General features: G+C 40.9%; 1 protein-coding gene across 32 annotated transcripts in view; it reads left to right on the top strand.

The window, feature by feature from the left end:
* TNNT3 (troponin T3, fast skeletal type) overlaps positions 1-23,930 on the top strand; it is a 42,598-nt gene that overhangs the window by 11,170 nt on the left and 7,498 nt on the right. For 3 of the 32 annotated variants that reach the window (XM_079987654.1, XM_079987679.1, XM_079987678.1), the window contains exons 3-14: positions 1,587-1,600; positions 4,294-4,311; positions 6,443-6,460; positions 7,204-7,221; positions 12,963-12,974; positions 13,358-13,369; positions 19,040-19,064; positions 20,653-20,698; positions 20,957-21,073; positions 21,800-21,877; positions 22,240-22,353; positions 22,904-23,013. In XM_079987654.1, coding sequence (XP_079843780.1) covers positions 1,587-1,600; positions 4,294-4,311; positions 6,443-6,460; positions 7,204-7,221; positions 12,963-12,974; positions 13,358-13,369; positions 19,040-19,064; positions 20,653-20,698; positions 20,957-21,073; positions 21,800-21,877; positions 22,240-22,353; positions 22,904-23,013 — 582 coding nt within the window. Of the gene's footprint in view, positions 1-1,586; positions 1,601-4,293; positions 4,312-6,442; positions 6,461-7,203; positions 7,222-11,500; positions 11,513-12,962; positions 12,975-13,357; positions 13,370-19,039; positions 19,065-20,652; positions 20,699-20,956; positions 21,074-21,799; positions 21,878-22,239; positions 22,354-22,903; positions 23,014-23,930 lie in introns of all 32 variants that reach the window. The other 29 variants (XM_079987676.1, XM_079987665.1, XM_079987657.1 and 26 more) reach the window with 29 other exon arrangements.

The raw sequence follows: 23,930 nt of genomic DNA, 5'->3' as shown, positions 1-23,930 counted from the left end.
TTTATTTATTTATTTATTTATTTATTTATTTATTTATGAAGTCATATGACCTAGGGCCAAATCCACAACCCTAAATAGCCAGTGCTATTTGCTGCTTGCAGAGATCATGGGCAGAATGTAACTTCTTAACTGTATAGTTTGGAATTAAGGTGAAGAAAATGAGGAGGTTAGTGGTGAAATACTGAGGAAACAGAGCACATATTATGTATTTATTATGTATTTTAGAAACCCAGGTTGTTCTGCACCACACAAGCCTGGTTTGCACTCAACACTAATTCAAACTATGGTTTAGCTTGAATGAGGAAGTATGCTGGTGCACAGGGAGCAAATTGTTGCTGCTTTGCTCACCTGCTGCCACCATGCTATCAGGAGCGAAACCATGGTTTAGTTTAGCATTATGTCCAAGCCTGGGGTTGTGATTTGTAACTGAGGTTTGTTCTTATTAACAACCAATGTTTGTTTGTGGAGCGCAAACCACAAACCTTGGTTCGGACATAACACTAAGCCAAATCTTGACTTTGTTGCTTTTGTGGCTTTGTGGCAGCAGTACAAGCAGGGAAGGAGCAAAGTAGCCACAATGTTTTCCTTGTGTGCCAGCATGCTTCCTCATTCATGCTTCCCCATAGTTTGGTTTGTGTCATGTGCAAGTGAAGCCATACCATGATCGCAGCACAGTTTCCAATGTGATATAATATAGCAACATGCAGCATTAAATGACATTAGTATGCATTAATTAATAAAAACCAGTCACTGATAAAACAAAGCAGCGCAGCCTCAGACAACATTAACTAATTTAATCCAGTGTGGTGTAGTGGTTAAGAGCAGTGGACTCATAATCTGGGGAACCGGGTTCGCGTCTCCGCTCCTCCACATGCAGCTGCTGGATGACCTTGGGCCAGTCACACTTCTTTGAAGTCTCTCAGCCCCACTCACCTCACCTCACAGAGTGTTTGTTGTGGGGGAGGAAGGGAAAGGAGAATGTTAGCCACTTTGAGACTCCTTCGGGGAGTGATAAAGCGGGATATCAAATCCAAAATCGTCTTCTTCTTCTTCCAAACATGCAGGATGAAATAAAAAAAGGTTCTATAGTACATCCCCAGGAGACTTAGATTTGTCATTGGTAAAAACACAGAAAGCTGATAAGGTGATGGTTTAGTGGAGCTGAAGCTAGAATGCTTCATAGAGAAAGCTTACTACTAAATTTAGTTTTCAAGGGAGTCTTGAAGTCATGATGGAGTGTCTTGACAAACAGAGAGAGGTATGCAGTGCTCACATGCATGAAACCTCCAGCCTCCAGCCAGACTAGGGATGCTCTACCATTTTTTTATTCTGACAATGACTTGGAGCTGAAAGATGATAGCACAAATAAGGCAGGATCTATGAATTATACTTACAAGCAGCAAGTACATCACATGATAGCTATAATTTAGTCTGCAATACTGTGCACATTCACCAGACTGTGAGTCCATTGAACAGAGTGAGACGTCCCTTCAGTGTAAACGCACATAGGATTGCTCTGTTCATTAATTTGAATATGGTCTTATCTTCTGTGTTTCCTTTTCTGTCTGTCTTTTTTTTTGTAACAGGGAGCAAGTAGAGGGTGAGTATTTATAAGCTTTTCTTAATTGTATATCAGCGTTGTAAAGCGTCTAATTTTTTTTATATACCTTTCCAATGCATATTAGGTTGTTTTTTTTAAAAGCATCTTAATTTTTAAAAAATGTACTCAGCATATATATAAATATTCAGAAGGCAGAATCCTAAGAGGGTATCTGTTTCTATTATTCTTGTCATGGTTTCATACTGTGAAGGTCTCATAACTTAAGTTATTCATTTCTTTATACCAAATTCCTCCCCTTTCCCATCTGTAATCCATCATACACAAGCATTCTGAGTTCTGGCTGACCATGAGCATAGCATCATGGTATCTCATTTTATAGAATTCTGACCAGTGTTGACCTTGCTTACATGGTCAATGCCCGTTTCACCTGGTTGGATTTCCTGTTCACTCAAATCATATCTCCCCTCTCTCCTCCACCTCCTATTTTTGCTTTCTTGTCAAGCAGCTGCTGCCATCTGTTGGTGACGGATTTGACAATCACGGATCCCATAAATATGTCTCTTTTTGTAGCTTATTCATTTCAAGATTATCTTATTGCTGCTTGTTACCCTGTGGAATTTTGAAAGTCATTAGCAAGGATGGCCTAAAAATCAATGAATTTTTTATTAAACAAAAAGCCGTATTTGCAGACTGTCTCCAACCTATGCATTTTGAAAAGTTTTGCCTTTTTAAGATAACACCATTGTAGGCTGGGGAACAAGTACTATATAACTTTCTATCCTGTGTCTGTTTCCATTGTGCAAGATTACATATCCAAACATATTAGCTGTTTCAAAATATATGAATTTGTGCATTGTAGTTCATTGCTGTTCTCTGTATTTGTTCACGCTCTCAGCATATGTTCCCTGTCAGAAAGCATCGTACTATCAGTGGAGACTTTTGTTGTCTTGCAGTCACATGTGGAAGCAAATTTTTTGCACAGGGTGCTTGGTCATGTCTATGAAGCATATCTTCTTTTTGGACTGAAGACAGACGACTCTCTTTTTTAACAGTCTTTCCTCAAGCTGATGCCATTTAAGAGGAAGCTGTCTCACAAAACTGCAAAGCTGGAATGAAACTGAAGATCACATAGCTGCAGAGAAATAGTTCAGCCTTTTGAGGCAGCATCTTCTGGGAACAATTTAAGCACAGCATCTGTGGTCAAGAGGAGAGTGTTTGACCTGTCCTTGTTTTTGTCTGAAAAATAGCTTCTCCAATCTCCCCAACCTCTCCTGGTGACGCTCCAAGATCAGAAACAACCCTGCCAGGAGAAAAATTAGCTGAGTAGAAGCAGTCGTTTGGGGCATGGAGTGAGAAGAGGAGTCATCCTTTTTTCCTCCCATACATGTGGCACTTTAAATTATCCCACTCCCCACTTCATAGGATCTTGGCATGACCTGTATTATCATACATGGGCTGGGCTGCCATTATGTCTAGTTCTTCCCTAAATTGCACTGAGAAGCTGGTTTGATCTTCCCCGAGGATGACTTTCACAGCAGTAGCATGTCATATGACCACCGGTGGAGACCTCTTTAAAGTGGGTTGACACAGCAGCCACTTAGCAGGATGGTGCCAGCTTGCTGTACAAGATCGCCTGGCTCCCACCATGAGGTTTCTAGTGCCCGAGACTGCTGAAAGATGCCACTGTGAATATTTCGTAGGGGCTGATCTACAAGGTGAGCCAGTGCAAGAAATACTGGCCACTGCATGGAGCACTTCCAAGGCGGAGTAATTTTGCAAGCAGCCTCCACATTGTGGCTGTGTCATGTGGAATTGCTCCAAAAGCCAAAGGCAGAATTTTGTGCATTGCTTACTCATTCCACTACCAAATGTGAGCAGGGCTGCTGAATAGTATATTCCATATTGGAAATGTGCATTGGATATGAAATATGTTCAGTAAAATAAATCCAGATTTTTGCAGCAGTAACACTAAATATCTTGATTCAAAACCTTTCACTGTTTTTAGCAACCTCTAGTTATACATTAATGAAACAGGAACATTTAATGGAGGAAATTGCATTGTCGTTTTACTATCTATTGAGGCTTATTGACCAATACCATAGCTATCCGATATAAACAGAATCAGAAAAAAAATATTACAGCTGTAATTCACTCTAAGATTGAAATACAACCCTCTCCAGCATTTACTTGTTGGTATTAAATTAGTGGATTCTGAAGCTACCATTCCACCTACAAGAGATCACCAGAGCGAATCAGAGCAGGCAGTGAGCTACCTTTGACTGCTTGTGTGAATTACACAACAGTATCCTATAGAAATCATTTGGAGGGAAGAATTACTTCTGCTGAAAGTTCATTTATGCAATACGCCCTTCCTTTACAGAAGTGCAATGGAATCTCAATCAAATTTTTACATCGGGACATGCTACATCTATTAGAACAATATAATTTACTCATGCCAACTCAGTTGAAATCTCTTATTCTTGAAAGGAAACAATGGCCAGTTCATTATTTTTTTGTACTTGATTAGCTCCAGACTTTTGACTGAGAAGAACCATGGAAATAGGTTTGGGTGTTTTGTTTTGGCTTTTTATAAATAAAGGGTGTTTTTATTTTCAGTGAGTTTTTATCTTTTGTATCGGTCTTTGTGGTCCATGTACTGCAATTGCTATGCTTTTTTGTTGATTCTGTTGCTTTTCTCGTTTTCTTTCTTTCTTTCTTTTATCTAAATGCAGAGGAATACGAAGAAGAAGGTAACCAAAACCTGGAATGTGCCTTCTCTCTCCTGGATGATCCCTTGATCTTCAGCTCTTTAGCTGCCTGTCATTCACCCATCTCTTTGTTATTGTCTGCTAAAGATGATCTGAAATGCTAGGTGAATAACCAGCCCAGTGACTTTAGAATTAAAACTGGAGGCCATTTCACAAGGCCAAAGGGGAGATCTTGACAGCCACCAGATTAAATGCATATTACACAGCTAGCCTTTAACCCAAGCAATTATATGATTGCTCAGTTGTGCATCTTGCTGAATTCCCTTTCTGGCCCTCATAATTAGATTTGAATTTGTGGTGGCAGAAACTCCCATTATAATATTTAAGTCCCCAAACAAACTGTCATCAGCACAATAAGTTAAATGTGCAAGTTGATAATATAAAATTGGGAAATGTACATCATCTTTAGCTGACTACAGGTTTGACAAGTTACAGTAGTGTATATTGATACAGGCAAGTTTTGAAGATGGAGTGAAGAAGATTCCCTTTCACACAGTTCTATCAGTGCTGAACTTATTGTTTGTACTGTAGACTCTTGGCAGTGATGGGGTCTTCAGAAAAGCTTACAGGATCAAAGTGTTGAGTGAGACCACACATTAGATATCCTATTAGGTACTTGGATGTGGAAGTGCTAATACGTTTTTCTAGTGTAAGTGTCTTCTTTGTTTTGCTGTACTCCATACCAGGATACCTCTCAAATATTTTGAAACAGGCTACTTAGGACTCAGCTACATTGGCAAAGAAAAAGTGCTTTATATGCGTTGTATATGCCTTTTCACACTGTGACACCAGATGATGCTGTTCCATTTTTGCCAACCTGATTTCTCACAAAGTTTACAATGCATTTAACTGAAATGCTTCTTTGATGTGTTTAGATCCAGCCTTACAATCCCTTGGCATTTGATGATAAAACTTTGCTCTTGGGTTATAAAGGGAGAGAGAGAAACCAGCTTGGAAGAATATTGATTTTGTGATTGTTGTTCAGTGATATATAAAGGATTTGTTTTATTTTAAAGCATTTCTAAACTGCTTAATATTTAAACATAAAAAGAGTAGAGTGATTGAATAAAGCAGGAATCTAGTAATACCAAGGACCAGTTGTATAAATCAGGGAAACCATGGGCAAGCAGAGATGCCTTTACAATATGGATTTCTTCTCCCACCAGGAAACAGAGGCCTGCCTCATTGGGTTGGGTTGTGTGTGTTAGTCAGACCTTCTGGGCTAGCCTGCTCTCCCATGTACCGCAGTCATTTCCTTCCTATATGCATGTGATACTGTGGATAGCCTGGTTCAGTTGTTAACACTTTTAGTTGTACCAGAAGAGAATGCTGGGATTGGAGCAGGAATGCCGTGGTGTTAAAAATGCAGGGCAGTGTAGCCCTTGATGCCCAACATGTCTAGTGTTGGGGGGGGGGGGAGGGAAAGACTATGGAAGACTGGAAGACTATGAGCAACCGACTCCAACACAGAAACTCCATAAAATCACAATTGGAGGCTTAAGGCTAAATGTATTATTCTTAGCTCCTGAGTACGATGCTGCTGAGGAGAAGTGCATTTCCTTATTGAAACAACAGCTTTTAAGCCAGTACCCTAATTGAAAAGCAAAGAAAATACAGTGCTTTGTTTAGGATTATTGTGAATGAAGGTCCTTTTCAAACTCCATCTTCAGCCACTTGTCAAACCTAACAAAGAAATAGTCAAGGGTGCTAACCTAATACAGGCAGCTTCTTCTGGGAAAAATGAATTTCATTTCCCTTTTCTTCCTTCCTTCCTCCTTCTTCTTTCCCTATGTTCCTTCCTTTCTGTTGGTCAGGGGGAAACCCCACATTGATTTCAGTGTGTGATTGCTACGCTTGGTGTTTCTCTTCTCTTTAAACTGCATGCTCCCCTCTCTCTTGAATTATGTTTTCTGGTTTCTGAATTGACCATCTTTGTTTGATCTGTAACTGTCTTCTTCTGTTTGCTTCCTGTTTTGTACATTCTCTTTTTTTTCTAACCACTTATTTCTCCAGCAGTAGTTCACAAAAAGAGTTTTTAAAGGGTTTGGGCTGCTATCTTAATGTTATTATCTTGTTTGTCTTTGCCTCTTGTTCCCATGATGTCTGCTATCAGAGGAAGCACAAGAAGAAGGTATGTGTGTGCGTATGTGTGTGGTGTTGCCCTCTGGATTTCTCTCTCTTCCTTTTCAGAAGAGTGGTTTGTCTGCACAAAGGAATCCTAGGGTGGCAGAAGAAAAAGAACGAGATAAAAGAGAATATTAACTCCAAAGGCTTGATTCCATGGCATCAATGTGGGTGGGTGGGGGAGTCAATGAAACTGAGTTGATGTTGCAGTCTTGATGACAACTCAGTTTTGAATCCCCTATACACTAAAAGAAGTGTTATTTGTTTGTTGTTCATGGTAAATAACAGAATTGGTTGCATTTTTTTCAAACTTCTATTTTTTTCCTTCAGAATAAGACTCTGCCATAGCATCCCTCTTTGGAGAAATATAGTCATTTTTGGTTCATTTTCTCCACAAATTGCAGGATTTGAAATGTGACATATTATATAAATAACCTCTGTCTAACAAAATATGGGATTTTAGGATTCAACCTAACTCTGATCTATATGCATGCTTTATAAACAAAGAAAGCCAAAAACTGCCCATATTCTTACTATCCAAGTAACATTTCAAATCACTGCTCAATGTGTTGTGTCCATTCAATGTGTGATTCATTTTCCCCCGCTTGACTTGCAGTATTGTTATTTCTAACTTTACCCCTATGACCTCATGTTCTTCATACAGTTTGGGCGGGCTCATTTCATTTTTATCGTTTAACTCTTTTTTCTTTCTTTTGCTGTTTCCTTCTCTTTTTTCTATTCTTCCTCCAGAAGAAGCTCAGGAAGAAGGTATGTGTTGAGGCATCTCGGTTCTGACCATTTAAATGGAAGTTGGGGCACTGCATTTCTTAAGGCTGTGGAAGGGAAGGTGTGATTATAGTACTGTCCTTGCTAATTGGAGGCAAAAGGGCACTGACTATAGGCACTGACTATATCTAAATAGACCCTTCGAAAAATGTACAGCCACCGACATGCCATAAGCCATCTGCGCATGGTGCTTGATTTTCTATTGACTTCAGCTGAATTACCTATGGCATAAGAGACTGGATAGTTGGAATGAATAGGATATTATGTAGGTGGCTCAGACTTCCGTTCCGCAGCCCTGCCTTGGAGCAAGCAACTATATCCTTTGGTGTGTGTTGCTGCTAATTACAATATAATGGCTTCTCTCCTACCCTCACAGAGAAATTAAGGCAGAAGAATACAATTGGGAAAACATTGCATTGGAATTCAAAATCCACATCCGCTTTTCTTTCTGGCACAACAGCTTTCATATGTGCTCACGGGGTGAAAATATGTAGCCAAAATCAACTCTTAAAAGTTGGTTTTATTTATTAGTATTAATAAGGCAAGATTTAGGATTAGCTGCTTGATGAAAGCCCACATGAGCCTTCAGAAAAATGCAGCCCAAACATTGAACTCATAAATATGAACTCATACAGATGACCAAATTACCCTGGCATGAGATTACTTGCCTGGCGTAGCTTCCTTCCTTCAATGAAGGAAGACTTTACCACACTTCTGTGCAGATATGAGGGGGGGAAATGTGGTGAAATTGACAAATGTTCTACAGAACTCGCTGTTGAATTTGCCCTGCTGTGTTGCTTAATATCATCCTATACTTGTGTAAGATACTTTCTGTCTGCTTGAGTACATATACGCCTTTAATTCAGCTCCAAAGCTTTAGTTTGGCTCTTTAAAGAAAAGTAAGGAACGGTTATCTGCTTTTAATGCCCTCTTGAGACTTGATGTCTGCAGCCATGATTCAATTCAGGATTTAGTGGAATAGAGAGTAAATTTGTTTCTGCGCTCCTGCTTCTTCCTGAATTGACAATGCATTGCATTGGCCTCGGGCTGATCCACCCATTACCCAGAAGTCTGTGCTGCAGTCCCATGCTGAAGAATTCATACAATAGACAAGCATGGCAAGATGTGAATGCATATTCCCAACATGTGCCTGCCTGTTGACAGCAGCAGCACTGGCACTAGCTTGCCTCACATAGTTCCACAACAGGTTTTTCAGCACTGGTTCTTCATGGTCTTCTTCTTCCTGCCCTGTTTAAATGGCTGAAAGGGTCAGAAGCAACCTAAACTTTGTGCTGTTTTGGCCCTGTAAGCATATTCAGGGCTTAACCACATGTGGTGCTAACAATGTGATTAGGAATAAAATTGAGAAACCGTATTGCCTCCTAGTACTTGCTATTAGTGAATGAAACCAGTGTGTCTACTATCTGCTGGCGAGGCTCAAGGGAGAAATATGCACATGACATCTTCTCTGTTTCTGGCTGGGAGCTGCAGCATGCAAGCCAAACCATAGGTAGTGTTTCTAGAATAGGCAGGTAGCTTTCCTTGTTGGGGATACAAAGGAGCCGACTGGAAATCCAGTTGTGCCTATTTTGCTTGCCATATTGATGCCACTACAGTCCTCCATGCCATCTGCAAGGACAAAGTGTGTGGTGAGAGAGAATGGCACAGGCCGAGACACACTTTGATTGTGGTCTCTATGAGTTTGTTCCTGAAGTATGTAAATGTGCCCCAGAAGGAAAGGAACAGCTTTATAAACAAAGCCATCAGCGATTCTTGGCTTACAATTCATTTGCAGTCTGAACTCTTTACATTTCCTATTCCGCATTTGCATGAGCTGCATTTGTCTATGTGCATTTCACCATCCCTGTCTTAACTGCATTAATTTGCTTTCCTATAATGAGCTGACTTACTTATCAACACTGTCTTGAATTACTTTAAGCCTCTTGTAATTGTGTTGTCCTTTTTCTAATATTCTTGTTTTCTATTGTCTTAATCTTGTTCCATGATACTTCCCACCTGGTGAAGTTCATGAACCAGGTATGTGACTTGACTTCTGAATTCTTCTCTTTCCATCTCATATCAGTGTGTGCAAGAATTTGAAAGTGATGGAAGAGAACAGGAGAGCAACACATTACCTTAATGTCTATGTTGGTTTCCCTGAAGACAATCTCTCTTTCCCTATATCTCATTTTCATTAACAAATGGTGATATTTATTGTGCATTAGAACAGTGAAACCTTGTCATATAGGACAGACACTCAGCATATATGATCTAGAGCAGGGGTCAGCAAACTTTTTCAGCAGGGGGCTGGTCCACTGTCCCTCAGACATTGTGAGGGGCTGGACTATATTTTTTTTGGGGGGGGGGGAATGAACGAATTCCTACACTCCGCAAATAACCCAGAGATGCATTTTAAATAAAAGGACACATTCTACTCATGTAAAAACATGCTGATTCCTGGGCTGTCCGCGGGCTGGATTTAGAAGGCGATTGGGCCGGATCCAGCCCCAGGCCTTAGTTTGCCTACCCATGATCAAGGGCAGTGGTTCTCAACCTGTGGGTCCCCAGATATTGTTGGACTACAACTCCCATCATCCCTGAGCTCTGGCCTTGCTACTTAAAGGTGATGGGAGTTGTAGTTCAACAACATCTGGGGACCCACAGGTTGAGAAAGGCTGATCTAGGGTTTATCCATTGACTGCAGTGCTCTTGTGGATATAAGCCAACTGAGACTCTGTTAAGAACACGGTGAAGCACAGGATCACTAGCTGCACAACACTTTAGACATTCCCAGGGAAATACCTTTATATAGTATTTGGTTAGTGTACCCATCTCTATGATCCAAGCATTCCCCTAATTGCTACCCTTCCTTCATATTTTTATAGGACTGCCTTTTGCCTTTCCCTACACATGTTCCAAAAGACTGGGAAAATTAAAATGCCCTCTTTAGTCTACTTTCTTTTCATTCCCTGGATAATCTGTAGGATACAAGTTTGCTCACACTCTCTACCAGTAGCTGATGGACTTTGGTGGAACCCTTCATAGACAACTAAAAGCAGGTCTGAGGTCATTTGGGGTGGGGGAAGCTGAGAGAATCATCACAGGAGCTGTTGGAGCCCCTTCAAAGTACAAAGGGGCAGGCTATCTTGTCCTCTTCTCCTGCAACTTTGATCAGCACTTCCACATGCTTGCCTCTCTAAAAGAAAGGTGAGAACTTATGTAAAGTCCAGTCCAGAAGACACAAGTAATTCATCGTTGACATCCTTTAAAAAAACGGTATAGTTTATCTGATTCTTAAGGGCTTCAGTTTTCTGAAGCACTTGGCAAAATAAAATAAAATAATTGCTCTTCCACAGATGAAGTTCACAACAGACATGAATCCTTGTGTGTTATGAATAGTGCATTTGTGTTTTTTTTAATAATTGGAAAACCATGTCATGTTTATTAAATTGTGAGCCTGCAGGCTAGTATAGTATAGGCATTTTTATAAATATTGAATAGTTATGTCGTTTTTACACCTAACAATAGCAGGCGTACTATGGTTAGATTCACACATGCACACAGACACAACAGCCATGGTCCATATTGGAAGGATATATAGCTTTTAGGAAGTGCTGCTTCCTATGCTACTTTTCTGAAATGGAGAAATACGATCCATGCTCAGAAAAGCAACATGTGAAGTGATCCTGAATTCCATGTATGCAGACAATATGTGCATATTTCATATTCCACATATGCAAATCACCATAGGATGATATCCAACTAAGCCATGTTCAGAGCAGACCCATTAAAAACAATGGCTTAAGTGCATTGATTTCATTCGGTCTGTTCTGAGTATGACTAGCTGGCTATCATCCTTATGTATTTAAGAAAAGTACAAATAGATTCCAAGGGTTTCTATTCACATTTGTAAATCAACATAGGCTGCAATCCTATACCTACCTACCTACCTGGGAGTAAGCTCAATTGAACTCAATGGGACTAAATTCTGAGTAAGCATGTATAGGACTGCACTGTTTAATATTATACAAGAGACCCCATGTTAATTTGCCTGTCTCTCCACCTCTTTTCCTTCTTTTCCCATTCATGTTTGTCTCCTTTTTTATTTTAAACAGGTCATTAATTTGTGTTCCCCTTTAATCCCCTTTAATCAATTACTTATTTCAACCTTGACTTGCAAGAGTCAAAGGTTGCAGTCACCCTGTATTTATTACTTGTCTTGTCTTCCTTTTTCTCTAATGGCACGCCCCACCTCATGAAGTCCATGAACCAGGTATGTGACATGACTTCTGAATTCCACTGATTATCTGAAAGGGTGAGTGTGTACAGGAATTCAAAGGTGGAGCAAGGAAACAGGAGATAACAGTTTCAATAACTCTTAACACTTGCTTGATTTTAATTTCTTTTCCTGCAACCTTCTTGATATGAAAATAATGCATTTTCCCATCCTTCACGTGTAAGTATCTGGGAGAAAGAAAACATTTGCAGGCGCTTGAAATAGAAAAGGTAGAAAAGATAGGGTTTTCTTAAATGGGCAGCTAGTGGGGGAACTAGGCAGAATCAGGAAAGATCTGAGTCCTCTTCACGCATTATGATGAGCACAGGCAGAGGGGGGAGCAGGATCCCACCCACTGTCTTTCCTTCAATACGACACACACAGCTAACTTAATTCCCACTGATTTAATCTAAGTCTGGATCCAACCTATTGGCCATTTGCTCCTCCCTCAACACGTTTTCATCGTAATGTGTGAAGAGAGCTAGAGACTAGGGTTCCTTTTAAATGGCTTCAGTTTATTAAACACTAATGACTTTGTGTAGACAAAAGCTACTATGGATAAGCTGCTGTATTCATGAGTGAATATTCTTTGTAAAAGGGCATGGTCGCAAAGATCCATTTTTTGGTTTTGGAATTCTGCATGTATAGCTTCGTTCTCCCCAGAGATGCAGATGGAATAAGAGTTGGTTTCCATCTTTGGGAGTGGAATGGAAGCCACTGATGTGCAAAGAACCTAACCACATGACAGATCAAATTTATTCTTGTAACAAGAATAGATTTAAATCGAACCTTTGCTAGATAACCATGGAACTTCCTTGCTTTCTTGCACGCCTAGGTACTAAAATGTTACAATGAAGATCATAGCTACCCTGAAATTGACTGGAGCTTTTTCTTACTATTCAAAATATGAAAGCTTACCATGGTGCAAATTGCCATGAACAAAGCATGCAGGTGCAAATTTTGGACCATACATGTGGTTCTAAAATGGGCTGATGAGACTATCTACCCAGAAACAGAAATAAGTGTGCTCATTTCTGGTTTTGTGGAGATGATCCCATGCAAGCTCTTTAGAACTGCTGCACTCCAGATGAATGGGATGATACTTGCATTTCTTCTGGATCAGCCAAGAAAACATTTTTGTAAAGCATAATGGTGATCTCCTCTTGGGCCGGGCTATGCTGACAAGTGAATGACAAAACATGTGGCATTTTTCTATGTGCCTTTTTATCTGGTATTTGCCATTCACCTTCATTGATTCCCCACCGGGCTGCTGTCATGTGATTTTTTCAATGTTATTAATTTTCTTTCCCTCTACTCCCCTCCCCCTCCCCCACCCCTCTTGAAGCTCATAGAAGCGCCCAAAGACCTTGTAATAACATGTTCCTCTTGTTTCCGTTCTCTCGCTGTCCGTTACATCTTGTTCCATGACACTTCTCCCCTGATGAAGTTCATGAGCCAGGTATGCGACACGACTTCCACATTCGTATGTTGATTCTGATATGTTCACAGAATGTACATAATGTCTTTGAATGGGATGTTGGAAGAGAAGAAACAAGATAAAAAAGATTAACAAACTGTCACTTACAGACTAGTGGGTTGTTTTTTGAATGCTCCACACTTATACCAGCAATAACCTAGTTTTTCCCTCCCTCCCCACATTCCTACAGCTTCCCTCAGTGCCTCTTCTGCACTAGATGTTTATATTTAACCACTATTCTTCTATTCCCTTTTACCCATTCCTTGATCACCTGGCGAAGCTCAAGAGTGCTTACATGCGTATTCTTTCTTCCTTTATTCTCTCCTTCCCATCACTGCTTGCTTCCACCTTGACACCTCCGGCAGAAGTCCAAGAAGGTATGTGCTTTCCACTTAAGGAACTGTTTGTCTTCCTTTTCTCCTCTAGGGCGGTGCAGAATAGCGTTTGAAGCTTTGCAGCACAATCTGATGCATGTTTACTTCGAAGTAAGGGCGCTGTCAGACGGTTGCTATTTTTCAGTGGGATTCAATCAAATTCAGGCTGCAAAACTGTAGTTGATTGGAAGGTCTTGCGCAATGAACACACTTCTCCAAAAGATCAGATTTATGGTTATAAGCAAAGGGACGGGACAATGCACTGAGAAGTGTGGGATGGCACTTGCTTTGACGTAAGATCATCTCATCTGCCTGGCAACAAATTCTACGGGAATGATGGTTAAATAGCCAGCATTGTCTAATCTCCCTGCAAACAGATCAGGGTGAATGTTCAATAAACATACAGAATTCCCTGGAAGTCTACTTCATCATACTGTTTTCAGTGGCCCTTACTCCTAGGGAAAGTGTGCATAGGATTGCAACCTTAGGTTTCATGTAGTGAGGAAGGATGGGCAAACTCCTTGCATAGAAGTTTTCTTTGCAGATTTTCACAGAAGGTTCCAGATATGCACATGCACTTTCAATTCAATCTACCTCACAGGTTTGTTGTGAATATAAAATCTAGATTGCCTTGAACAGCCTTTGAAGAAAGGGGGGATATACATGGAATTGAATACAAAATGGAAAGTTTTCATTAGTAAATCTTTACAATATGAAAGGGGCCTTAGATGTTCAAACTGAAGAGTGCCACCCTAGTTTTTTGAAAGAGATTTTCACCTGCTGTACCTTAATACTAGAGGATATTATGCTTCTGAAAGGCATCCTTACTTTCAGAGGGTTAATATTAATGCATTATGGGATGGTGAAGTTTTAGAAGGTCAGAAGGATCATGAAGAAAGGCAAGAGGGTTTACTAGTGGCTGTTGAAGTTTACACTAACTCATTCATTTGTTGGATGACATTAGTCATCAGGGCTGGTCATAGACTGAATGCTGCCCTAGCCAAAGGGTGGCCTTGGCCTCCCCCTTCTGTTTGTTCAGCTTTTGATCACCTTACTTAAGATATCATTTGCAGCAGTGCTTTTTTTCTGGGGGTACGCAGGGGTACACATACCGCTAAACATTTTGTGAATCTAAGTTTGCCCTCATTGAGGGGCAGTATTTCAATATGAGTAGGAAATGAGAGTACCCATAAACATTTTTTTTTAGAAAAAGGAGCACTGATTTGCAGCCTATTTCATAGCTTTAATGCACAGTTTGCATATAGGATCTCTATCTTTGGCATATAAGTTGACAAATGCAAACATTAGGATCTGTAAATATGAACTGTATATATATATTTTCTTTCAGCTACTGAGCACATGGTTTGTTTATTTAATGCATTTCTACCCCATCTTACAGGCTGCAGTACCCTTGCAGGAAAACACTGAAGCGCATAAAACACCAAAACCACAATAATATTATGAAATACATTTTCAAAAATCAGTGAAAGTTAAAAAATTTCCCAAACAGCAAATTAGCCAGCCACAGACCTCTTGTTACTTTGTATGATTGCCACTCACATCCATTTCTGGAAGTTATATACCCCCATATTTTTCACCCCATAGGACGCACCGGCCCATAGGACGCACCTAGTTTTTTTTTGAGGGGGGAATAAAGAAAAAAAATTATTTCCCCCCCAGGTGCAAGGCTGGGGCGGGGGAAGCCTGAGCTTCCCCCGACCCCAGAACAGGCTGCTATCCGCAAGCCGTGGGAGAGCTGTGCGAAGTTGCGCAGCTCTCCCACGGCTAGCGGAGGACTGCGCGAAACCCGAAGCTTGGGGCGTGCTGAGCTGCGTCTCCCACGGCTAGCGGATAGCTTCCTGAAGCCTGGAGAGTGAGAGGGGTCGGTGCGCACCGACCTCCCTCGCTCTCCAGGCTTCATCGAAAGCCTGCATTCACCCCATAGGACGCACACACATTTCCCCTTCATTTTTGGAGGGGGAAAAGTGCGTCCTATGGGGCGAAAAATACGGTACTCAACAAAATCTAAGGATGATGATGTTGATAATAATAATAATAATAATAATAATAATAGTAATAATTATAATTATAATTATTATTATTATTATTATTATTATTATTATTATTATTATTATTTATATGCCACCCATCTGACTGGGTTGCATATCTGAAAGACTGTCTCCTGCCCTACAAACCCTCTTGGACATTGGAAGGAAGGGCTTTCTTGGTCATTCCACAACCCTCCAGATTTTGGGAGGTTGCAGCGGCCTGGGAGAAGACATTCTCTGTGGTGGTCCCTAAGCTGTGGAACTCCCTTCCCACAGAGGTGTGTCTGACACCTTCATTATCTCGTTTTTGCTGTACAATGGAGATGTCATCATCATCATCATCATCATCATCATCATTATAAAAACAAGCTGTTCCCCGCTACAAGGACCTTACAGTCTACACAGTAAACATGGCATTTGTCCACCCATGAAGCCAACAGGACTGCTTGGGTGGAGAAAAATATGTCTTGTATGTATGACCTGGCCCTCAGAAATTAACATTTTTTGACAGTCGCATCGCCTATTTCAGTCATAGGACACAATGTATTGCTCTTCTTTCTTTCAAGTGCACAGGAAGAACAAATGGTTTTTAGAAACTGGAATGTAGAGAGGGGAGAGACAAATAAGGGTGTTGTCAAAAATAGGAGGAGGAAAATTGGAGCATGTTGACCCAGTTCCTTTCTTTCCTTTGCCTTTCATCTGCAGCTGGAGCTGAAGGAGAATATTGTGATGGTATTTTGGTGACATTTGGAGATCGCACACTGTCTTTTCTAACACCTTTCCCCTGCCTTTCTGCTTCTAATCCTCACCCACTGTAAAACCAGGAACTGGGCCAAATCATCACAGTTGCAAATGTACAACCTTTCATGCCTCAGTACTGTTAAGAGATAAAAGTCTTAAGCCGTCAGCAACCCCTCCTCTTTCCCCAATCTGTTGTCATTCCCAACAGAAGTAAAATAGCATTGATTTAAGTCCAAACAACTGCAAGACATGTCTTTAGAGGGGTCCCTTTGCATATACTGTGCAGGTATATATATATATATATATATATATATATATATATATATATATATATATATATATAAAATCAATAGCATCTGGTGGCAGACGGACAATTATCAGGACTGCAGTAGATGAGGAGGGGAATTTAATCCTTTCCTCTCCTGCTGTGGTCCTTAGAAAAATATCCTCTTCTGAAGGGATTTACTTTGGGATGAAATCCCCCACAGTTTGGCCCCCATTCAGGCCATTAATGGGGTCTTCTCATAGTGATTTGAGGTTTTAGAGTAGAGACCAAAAAGGACCTTGGGACAGAACAACAACATTCCTTACTGATGTGTTTTGATCCTTTCTAGATTTCAGACTCTGAAGGGAGAGTGTAAACTGTTTTTTACATGAGATTACTTCAATTCCCTCTCCCCTTTTAAAATCTCATGCTTACTTTCCAGCTTTCTTTCTCTTTATTTTAAAGCAAGCACTGAAGGACTCTTTCTTTTGGCAGGATCATTTTAGGGATTTATGCCTTGTATCTCTTGTTTGTAAGAACCAGAACAATCAGAACCTCAGATAAAGTAAGGGGCAATTGAAGAAAGAGTTTTGCCATGATGATTGGGTTTGTTTGTTTTATCCAGTTCCTTAAAGAAGAAGAAGAAATGCTATCTTGAAGATACAACAGTAACCTTGAGACTAGTCTCTGTGCACACACTACTTCTTGTTTTGTCACGTGTTTTCTGTTAATTAAAAAGAAAGAAAGTAGAATAGACTTTTTGTTTTTTGTTTTACACTTATCCTGAAAGTACAGAAATGTTACTTTTTATTCCAGGATCAGAAAACTAACCTTTTTAAAACTACATGTTCATGGAATTATTCCTGTATAATCAACAGATGCTCAGACCTATGGGGTGATATTCCACTTTAGCCATACTCAGGGAAGAATGGACATCAGAAACTAAAGTCCATTGATTTCAGTAGATCTTCTCTGAGTTTGGCTTAGTTGGATATCACGTGGGGTGGTTATATTGGCCAATGGCACATGTATTTCAAAGCCAGTTGTGAGGAACAGATGAACAATAAAAATGATATGAACGGGGGGGGGGTGTTAAAATAAAAAAAATATAAAAATATGGTGACATTCTTGTAATCTGTTCTGATATGGTGAAATAGGAATATATATGGTAATCATCCTTTTGCACAAGGAAGGAATGAGGAACCATTGGCCCTCCAGATGTTTTTGGATCCCAGTTCCTATTAGCTGCAGTCAGCCTGGGTAGTGGTCAGGAATGATAGAAGTAATAGTCTAGCAATAGTCTGGAAGGTCACAAGTTCCCCACTCCTGATGTAAGGGAGTTGAGGCAAACAGAACTTAGTGGGTCTCTGAATAACATCCATGAAATATTGTTTGGTGTGATTTGTATTCTGTTCCCTAGGTTTTAAAAAAGCTATTTCAGATCAAAAAGCTCACTGCTTACCACATCAGAAATATAAAGGTCTCCAAAAAAATTACACTTCTTCTCATATACCAACTTCACTGAGAACACCCTCCTATTCACATTTTATGTAACAGGAAAGGTAAAGGTAAAGGGACTCCTGACCGTTAGGTCCAGTCATGGACGACTCTGGGGTTGCGGCACTCATCTTGCTTTACTGCTTTACAGCCTCCGGGTCATGTGGCCAGCATGATGAAGCCACTTCTGGCAAACCAGAGCAGCACACAGAAATGCCATTTGCCTTCCCGCCATAGCAGTACCTATTTATCTACTTGCACTTTGTCATGCTTTCGAACTGCTAGGTTGGCAGGAGCTAAAGGATGGGTTAAGAAGAATAAGATTTGGATAGTTCCAGTGCTGAAATAATCAGCAATTCCCAATGTTTTTACCTTTACTGGCTTAGAAAAATCCCAGGCAATTCTTTTCCAGCCTTATCACTTTCCAAAGCAGAAATTTACAATATCTCCATTTAAGGCTGATACTTTAAAACCTTGCTGTGAGTTGGAGGGTGGGGAAAAGAAGAGTCTTGCTTCACAGTTTATTTTGCCTAAACATTATTGCTGTAAAAACAAATAGCCCTGCTTCAGCTGAGGGGGTGACATTTTAAACTTGATTCTTCATATTATTTGCCTTGTAAATTCAGAATTTGAATGTTTGGAGTTCCTCAAATAAGTCTGCGTTCACGATACACTGACCAAATAGGCTCTGAGCTTTTTATTGCTGAAATCTCACTGCAAAAGTGACAAAGGTGGCACAGAAAGAGCATTGTATGACAGAATTCTTTGAATTCATACATAGCATGTGGTCATAAAAGACATTCAAGTTTCGAGAATCAGCACTCAATACGGAGAAGGAAGTTGCTGACTTCCTGATGCTATGTTGGAGCTTTCATGCAAGCTCTTGTTTCGTTTTTCTATACTGTTTTACTTCCAAGTAAAACTGGTCTGCCAAGGAGTGTGTCTCTATGAAGTGTCAAAGATATGATTCAAGTGCCCTTGGGATGATCCCATGAGAATGGATATCCCTTTTGATTCTTTTGCTTTAGCAGACCAAACTAGGATATATTGTTGTTCTAATATTGTCTTTCTCCATCTTTCCTTTCCTTGCTTTCTCTTTTCTTCCTGGATTGCTCTATTTAGAGAAGAAGCCCAGAGTTGTACCACCGTAAGTGTGCACTTCCAGATATTGAAAATACCGCTTGTTCTAAATAATCATGTTATAACTTGAAGGTGGCTTCAACCAGATGTGCAGTGACTTTCGTATTTAGCTGGCTGAACTTCTCTTACCCTTGTGATGAAATGTGAAGATCTCCTTGGAATATGGCAGGGAAGTTCTGCCAACTGAATGCACAAATGTGCATCCAACTGGTTGCACTTATTTAGAACATGGGGACCCTGTAGCCCATCTGCTGTTGTTGGACTCAGCTCTCATCAGCTCCAGCTGGCACGGCACGGACAGAAGTCAGCAACATCTGGAGGACCATAGGTTCTCTACCCTAATTTAGAATGTCCAAAGCCACTCTTCTGGTACCAACTGTGTGCTATGCCCTCAACAGGTTATAGTGCCACAGTTCATGTCTGGAGTGGCATGGAATGAAGAAAGAAGAGGAACAAAGCCAGAGTTAGATAAAGAAACTGTGATGGTGGTGCTGATGGGGTACTTGGGAATTAACTAGTCATGTACAGTGCAAAGTAGAGTGCACTGGTCCAGGAAAACATTTATGGTAAAGACAGACTTTGAGAAGGGATTGAATGAAGGAGAGGGAGAAGGGTGGAAGGACAGAGGAGGAAGGATATTCCAGGTGTATTGAAGCCTGGAAGAAGGTAAGGAGGACAATGCAGGGCAAGGGATAAAAAGGGGGCATGGAGCAGTGGGAGTTAGAAAGGGATTGTGGTGTTATGTACATAGTGGCAATGCCATCAATGCATATTAAGGATGTGAGTATTGGGGCTAGGGACCTTTGACTGAGAGGAAGTCGGTGATTTCTTAAGAGTGGTGGCTGTGGACCAGTAGCCCTTCAGATGTTGTTGAACTTCCATAATTGCCACCCAGGGAAGATGGGAGTTATGGTTCAGCAGCATCAGGAGGGCCACAGGTTCCCCACCTCAGTTTAGATACTAGCTGGTTTATAATAGCATGTGTTTACATATGGAAAAACTAGTATTTCTCTGTTGCATACAAAGATTGACACAGCAAATCAACTATTCTGTAAAGCAGGAGTGTCCAACACAATGATTAAGGGCTTAATCTAGCTTTTTTGGGATCTCTAATCCAGCCTGCAGCATCTCTGTCATACTTCATCCAAACTGATCCATGCACATCTCTATGGTGCCAGCACTCTTAGTAGACCAAAAAAGTCCAAATATGTCATTATTGTATTTATGCTGCAATCTTTAAAGGATAGATATTTTATCAGATCTGAAGGAACAATATTTTCAATTTACCGGTAACTTATAATTGAAATGCAGTAGATCACTTGGTGTTGAAATCAGGTGGAACTGACATTTTGTAGCCCAGAAATATTTGAGAGTGCTGCCGTTGGACATCTGTTAGGAGGTGAAATTGGTCCGTCAACATTTTTTAGTTTGACACCTCGGCTCTAAGTTGTCATTGTACTTAAGCTTTCCCAATTAGTGTTCATACAACCTTAATTTCAGTTACATTTTCTTCTGAATAGTTCTTTCGAATAGCATACCTCTCCTTAGAATGTTTACCTTGATGTTTATATGCCTTACTTTCTCTTTCTCCAAAGGCTGACTGCTCCTAAAATCCCAGAGGGGGAGAAAGTAGACTTTGATGTAAGTATTGTTGGCTCCTTTCAACACTATTGGCTCCTGTAAATTTCCATTATATTTTAGACAAGAGGGTTAAAAACAGGACCTTCACCTCAATCCTAAAAACATATTCCTAATCCTGAGAGGAAATTGAGTGTTTGGGGTTTTAATTAATGAGGATGTGGAAGGATTCTTTGAGTGGGAAAACCCAAATAATCCAAATCGTTCCATTGTCACTGTTTGCATCATAGCCATCATTCCATCTTCTTTTTCTTACTCCAGGACATCCAAAAGAAGAGGCAGAACAAAGACTTGATTGAGCTTCAAGCCTTGATTGATAGCCACTTTGAAGCTCGGAAGAAGGAAGAAGAGGAAATCCTAGCCCTTAAAGAAAGAATTGTAAGTCTCACTGGTGCGGTCACCACAATAATTTCTTCTCCAAGAGGACAGTGTGCTGCTGCTCAAGAGTCCCACAATTTAGTTTTAATAGAGACACAATACTTAACGGTTACATCCAACTGAGAGTAGAACCATTGAAATCAATTAACATTATTTATTTAAGTCTATTGATTTCAGTGAGGCTAGCCTTGAGTACAACCCAATGAACCATCCCTACTCTGTAACACAAAGGAGTGAATTTTTAAGAGCTAACACTTTTTTATCTAAGTATAATTGCACCTTTTTGTTTAGGTGGAAGGGATACCATCCAAATGAGCTTCTAATAACATTATTGTTATTTTGAGTGAGGGGTAATTTGATCCTTATGCTATTTTCTCATCTGAAAAAAAACACCACATGACATAAAATCCACAATCCAAATGGGCATTGTAGTCTCTACTGTCGTCTGCAGCAGAGTTACTGCTTTATCCTTTGATTGGCATAAATACAAGTGTTTTAGAAGACATACAACAATTTTACCACACCCCTGTGGCTAATGCAGACCCTAGGTGGAGGGACCTCCTCTAGGGATATTTTGGCTATCTGTATGGGATCACTGTTGAACCAATTTGGACTGCTTCACTCTGAGGGAAGTTTCTTCTGTCAAATGTTGTTCCAGCCAACAGTACATAAAGAGTCACAATGAAACATCTAATTTCTTCCTCTTCTTTTGCATGAAATGAACAGGAGAAACGTAGAGCAGAAAGGGCTGAACAGCAAAGAATCCGGGCTGAAAAGGAAAAGGAGCGTCAGGCCAGGCTTGCTGTGAGTTGTTGTTGTTGTTGTTGTTGTTGTTGCTTATTGAATCCTATACCCGGAGGTCTCAAGGTGGTTGACAGAATAAAATCAAGATATAAAACCACAAAACACATAATCAAAATAACAACCCAATAACCCCCTCCCCCCAAAAAACCCCACATTTTAAAAGGGCATAGAGAGACAGAGCAATCAAGAGACTTCTTCTGGCAGAGTTAGTCTAATACTTTTTGCTCCGTTCTGCAGTCTACTGCTCCTGGTCTCCTTTGGGCTCCATCCCACAATCTACCATGGCCATTCCCAAAACTCCTTGTTCTGCACTTATGATCCCCAAGTCTCATGCTGGCTATTTTCCTCTTGTCCCTTCGTAGGAGGAGAAGGCAAGAAGAGAGGAGGAAGATGCCAAGAGAAGGGCTGAGGATGACATGAAGAAGAAGAAGGCTCTGTCCTCCATGGGTGCCACATACAGCAGCTATTTGGCTAAGGTACATCCACTGCTTGACTTGAGGGAATGAAAATGTGGCAAATGGTACACAAGCGTAACAAGGCTGATCTGAAAAACCCTCTGGTTAAGTGTTCACTGTATCTCATGGGGGGGGGTGTCTCATCAGTTGCTAGGAATTCTCTAACCACACATTGGCAAGAGCTCTGAAAAGCTCTTCCGCTTTCAAGGGAAGCCAAGGGAGCTTCAGGATCCGCGCAGAGACACTTGGGCTTTGGTTTTCTCCTGTACAAATGCCAGCAACTTAGTTTTGCTTGACATCAGCCCCGCTGGGTCCTAAGGCCTTGGCATGGGCCCCAGCACTTGCCACACTGTGCCAGGGGCTGAGACTGGGCCTGCAGCCAATAGTCAAGACCAAAGAGCAAACCAGAACTGGTCGTCAAACCAGGAGGCAGGATCAAGAAGCAATCCAGGAGTTAGTCATGAGCAAAGGACAGAGCTGGAGGCAGAACTGGGCAATAAGGACACAGGAATTCCTACCTACATGCATCCTGTGATATACTGAAAGTGTTTGGGGTTTTTATTTCCCACAGGCTGATCAAAAGAGAGGAAAGAAACAAACTGCAAGGGAGTTGAAGAAGAAGGTCCTGGCAGAGAGGCGCAAACCTCTAAACATTGACCATCTTAGTGAGGACAAGCTGAGGTAAAATGGAGTTGTACGGAATGGAAGGAGTCAAGTGTATTTATCATTCATTCATTCAGTTTTGATCCTGTCCTTCCTTGCAAAGGAGCTCTTCAAACAACCAAGGACTAAAACAATTAAATTAAATTCAGTTAATATAAAATAAATATTGAAATACATTATGAACATCTAGAAACAGTCACATGCCTGCACAGTCCATAAATGCAAGGTTGTCAAAAGGAACGCTTTTAAATTCCTCCTGAATGCTAATAATGTTCATCACCTACCAGGGAGGGCATTTTAAGCTTCCGGATTATGACGAGATCTCCCATGGTGGGGGCAGCCCTGCCGTCAGAACCCAGAAAAGCAAGGGGGCAACCAGGTTTGGTGGCACCTTACCCTTAGGCCATGGGTTTCAAAATGGGACTGTCCACCTCGATTGTACACTCCTATTGAAGGTAAAGGCAGGTAAAGGACCCCAGACAGTTAAGTCCAGTCAAAGGCAACTATGGGGTGTGGCGCTCATCTCACTTCAGGCCAAGGGAGCTGGCGTTTATCCACAGACAGCTTTCTGGGTCATGTGGCCAGCATGACTAAACCACTTTTGGCACAACAGAACACCGTGACGGAAGCCAGAGCACATGGAAATGCCATTTACCTTCCCACCACAGTGGTACATATTTATCTACTTGTACTGGTGTGCTTCGAACTGCTAGGTTGGCAGGAGCTGGGACAGAGCAACAGGAGCTCACCCTGTCACACGGATTCAAACCACGACCTTCATATCAGCAAGCCGAAGAGGCTCAGTAGTTTAGACCACAGCACCACCCACGCCCTATTATATTCCTATTGATATAAGCACCCTTTAATAACCCATGCTTGTAGTATTGCTCAAGCATATCATTGTTGTCCTAGTTTTGTTCTTTTAGTTTATGTGA

This window comes from Podarcis cretensis (assembly GCF_951804945.1).
Source record: "Podarcis cretensis genome assembly, chromosome: 1".
In the NCBI taxonomy this organism is placed as follows: domain Eukaryota; kingdom Metazoa; phylum Chordata; class Lepidosauria; order Squamata; family Lacertidae; genus Podarcis; species Podarcis cretensis.
Note: the sequence above shows the minus strand (reverse complement) of the source record. Positions and strands in the feature narration are given on the sequence as shown.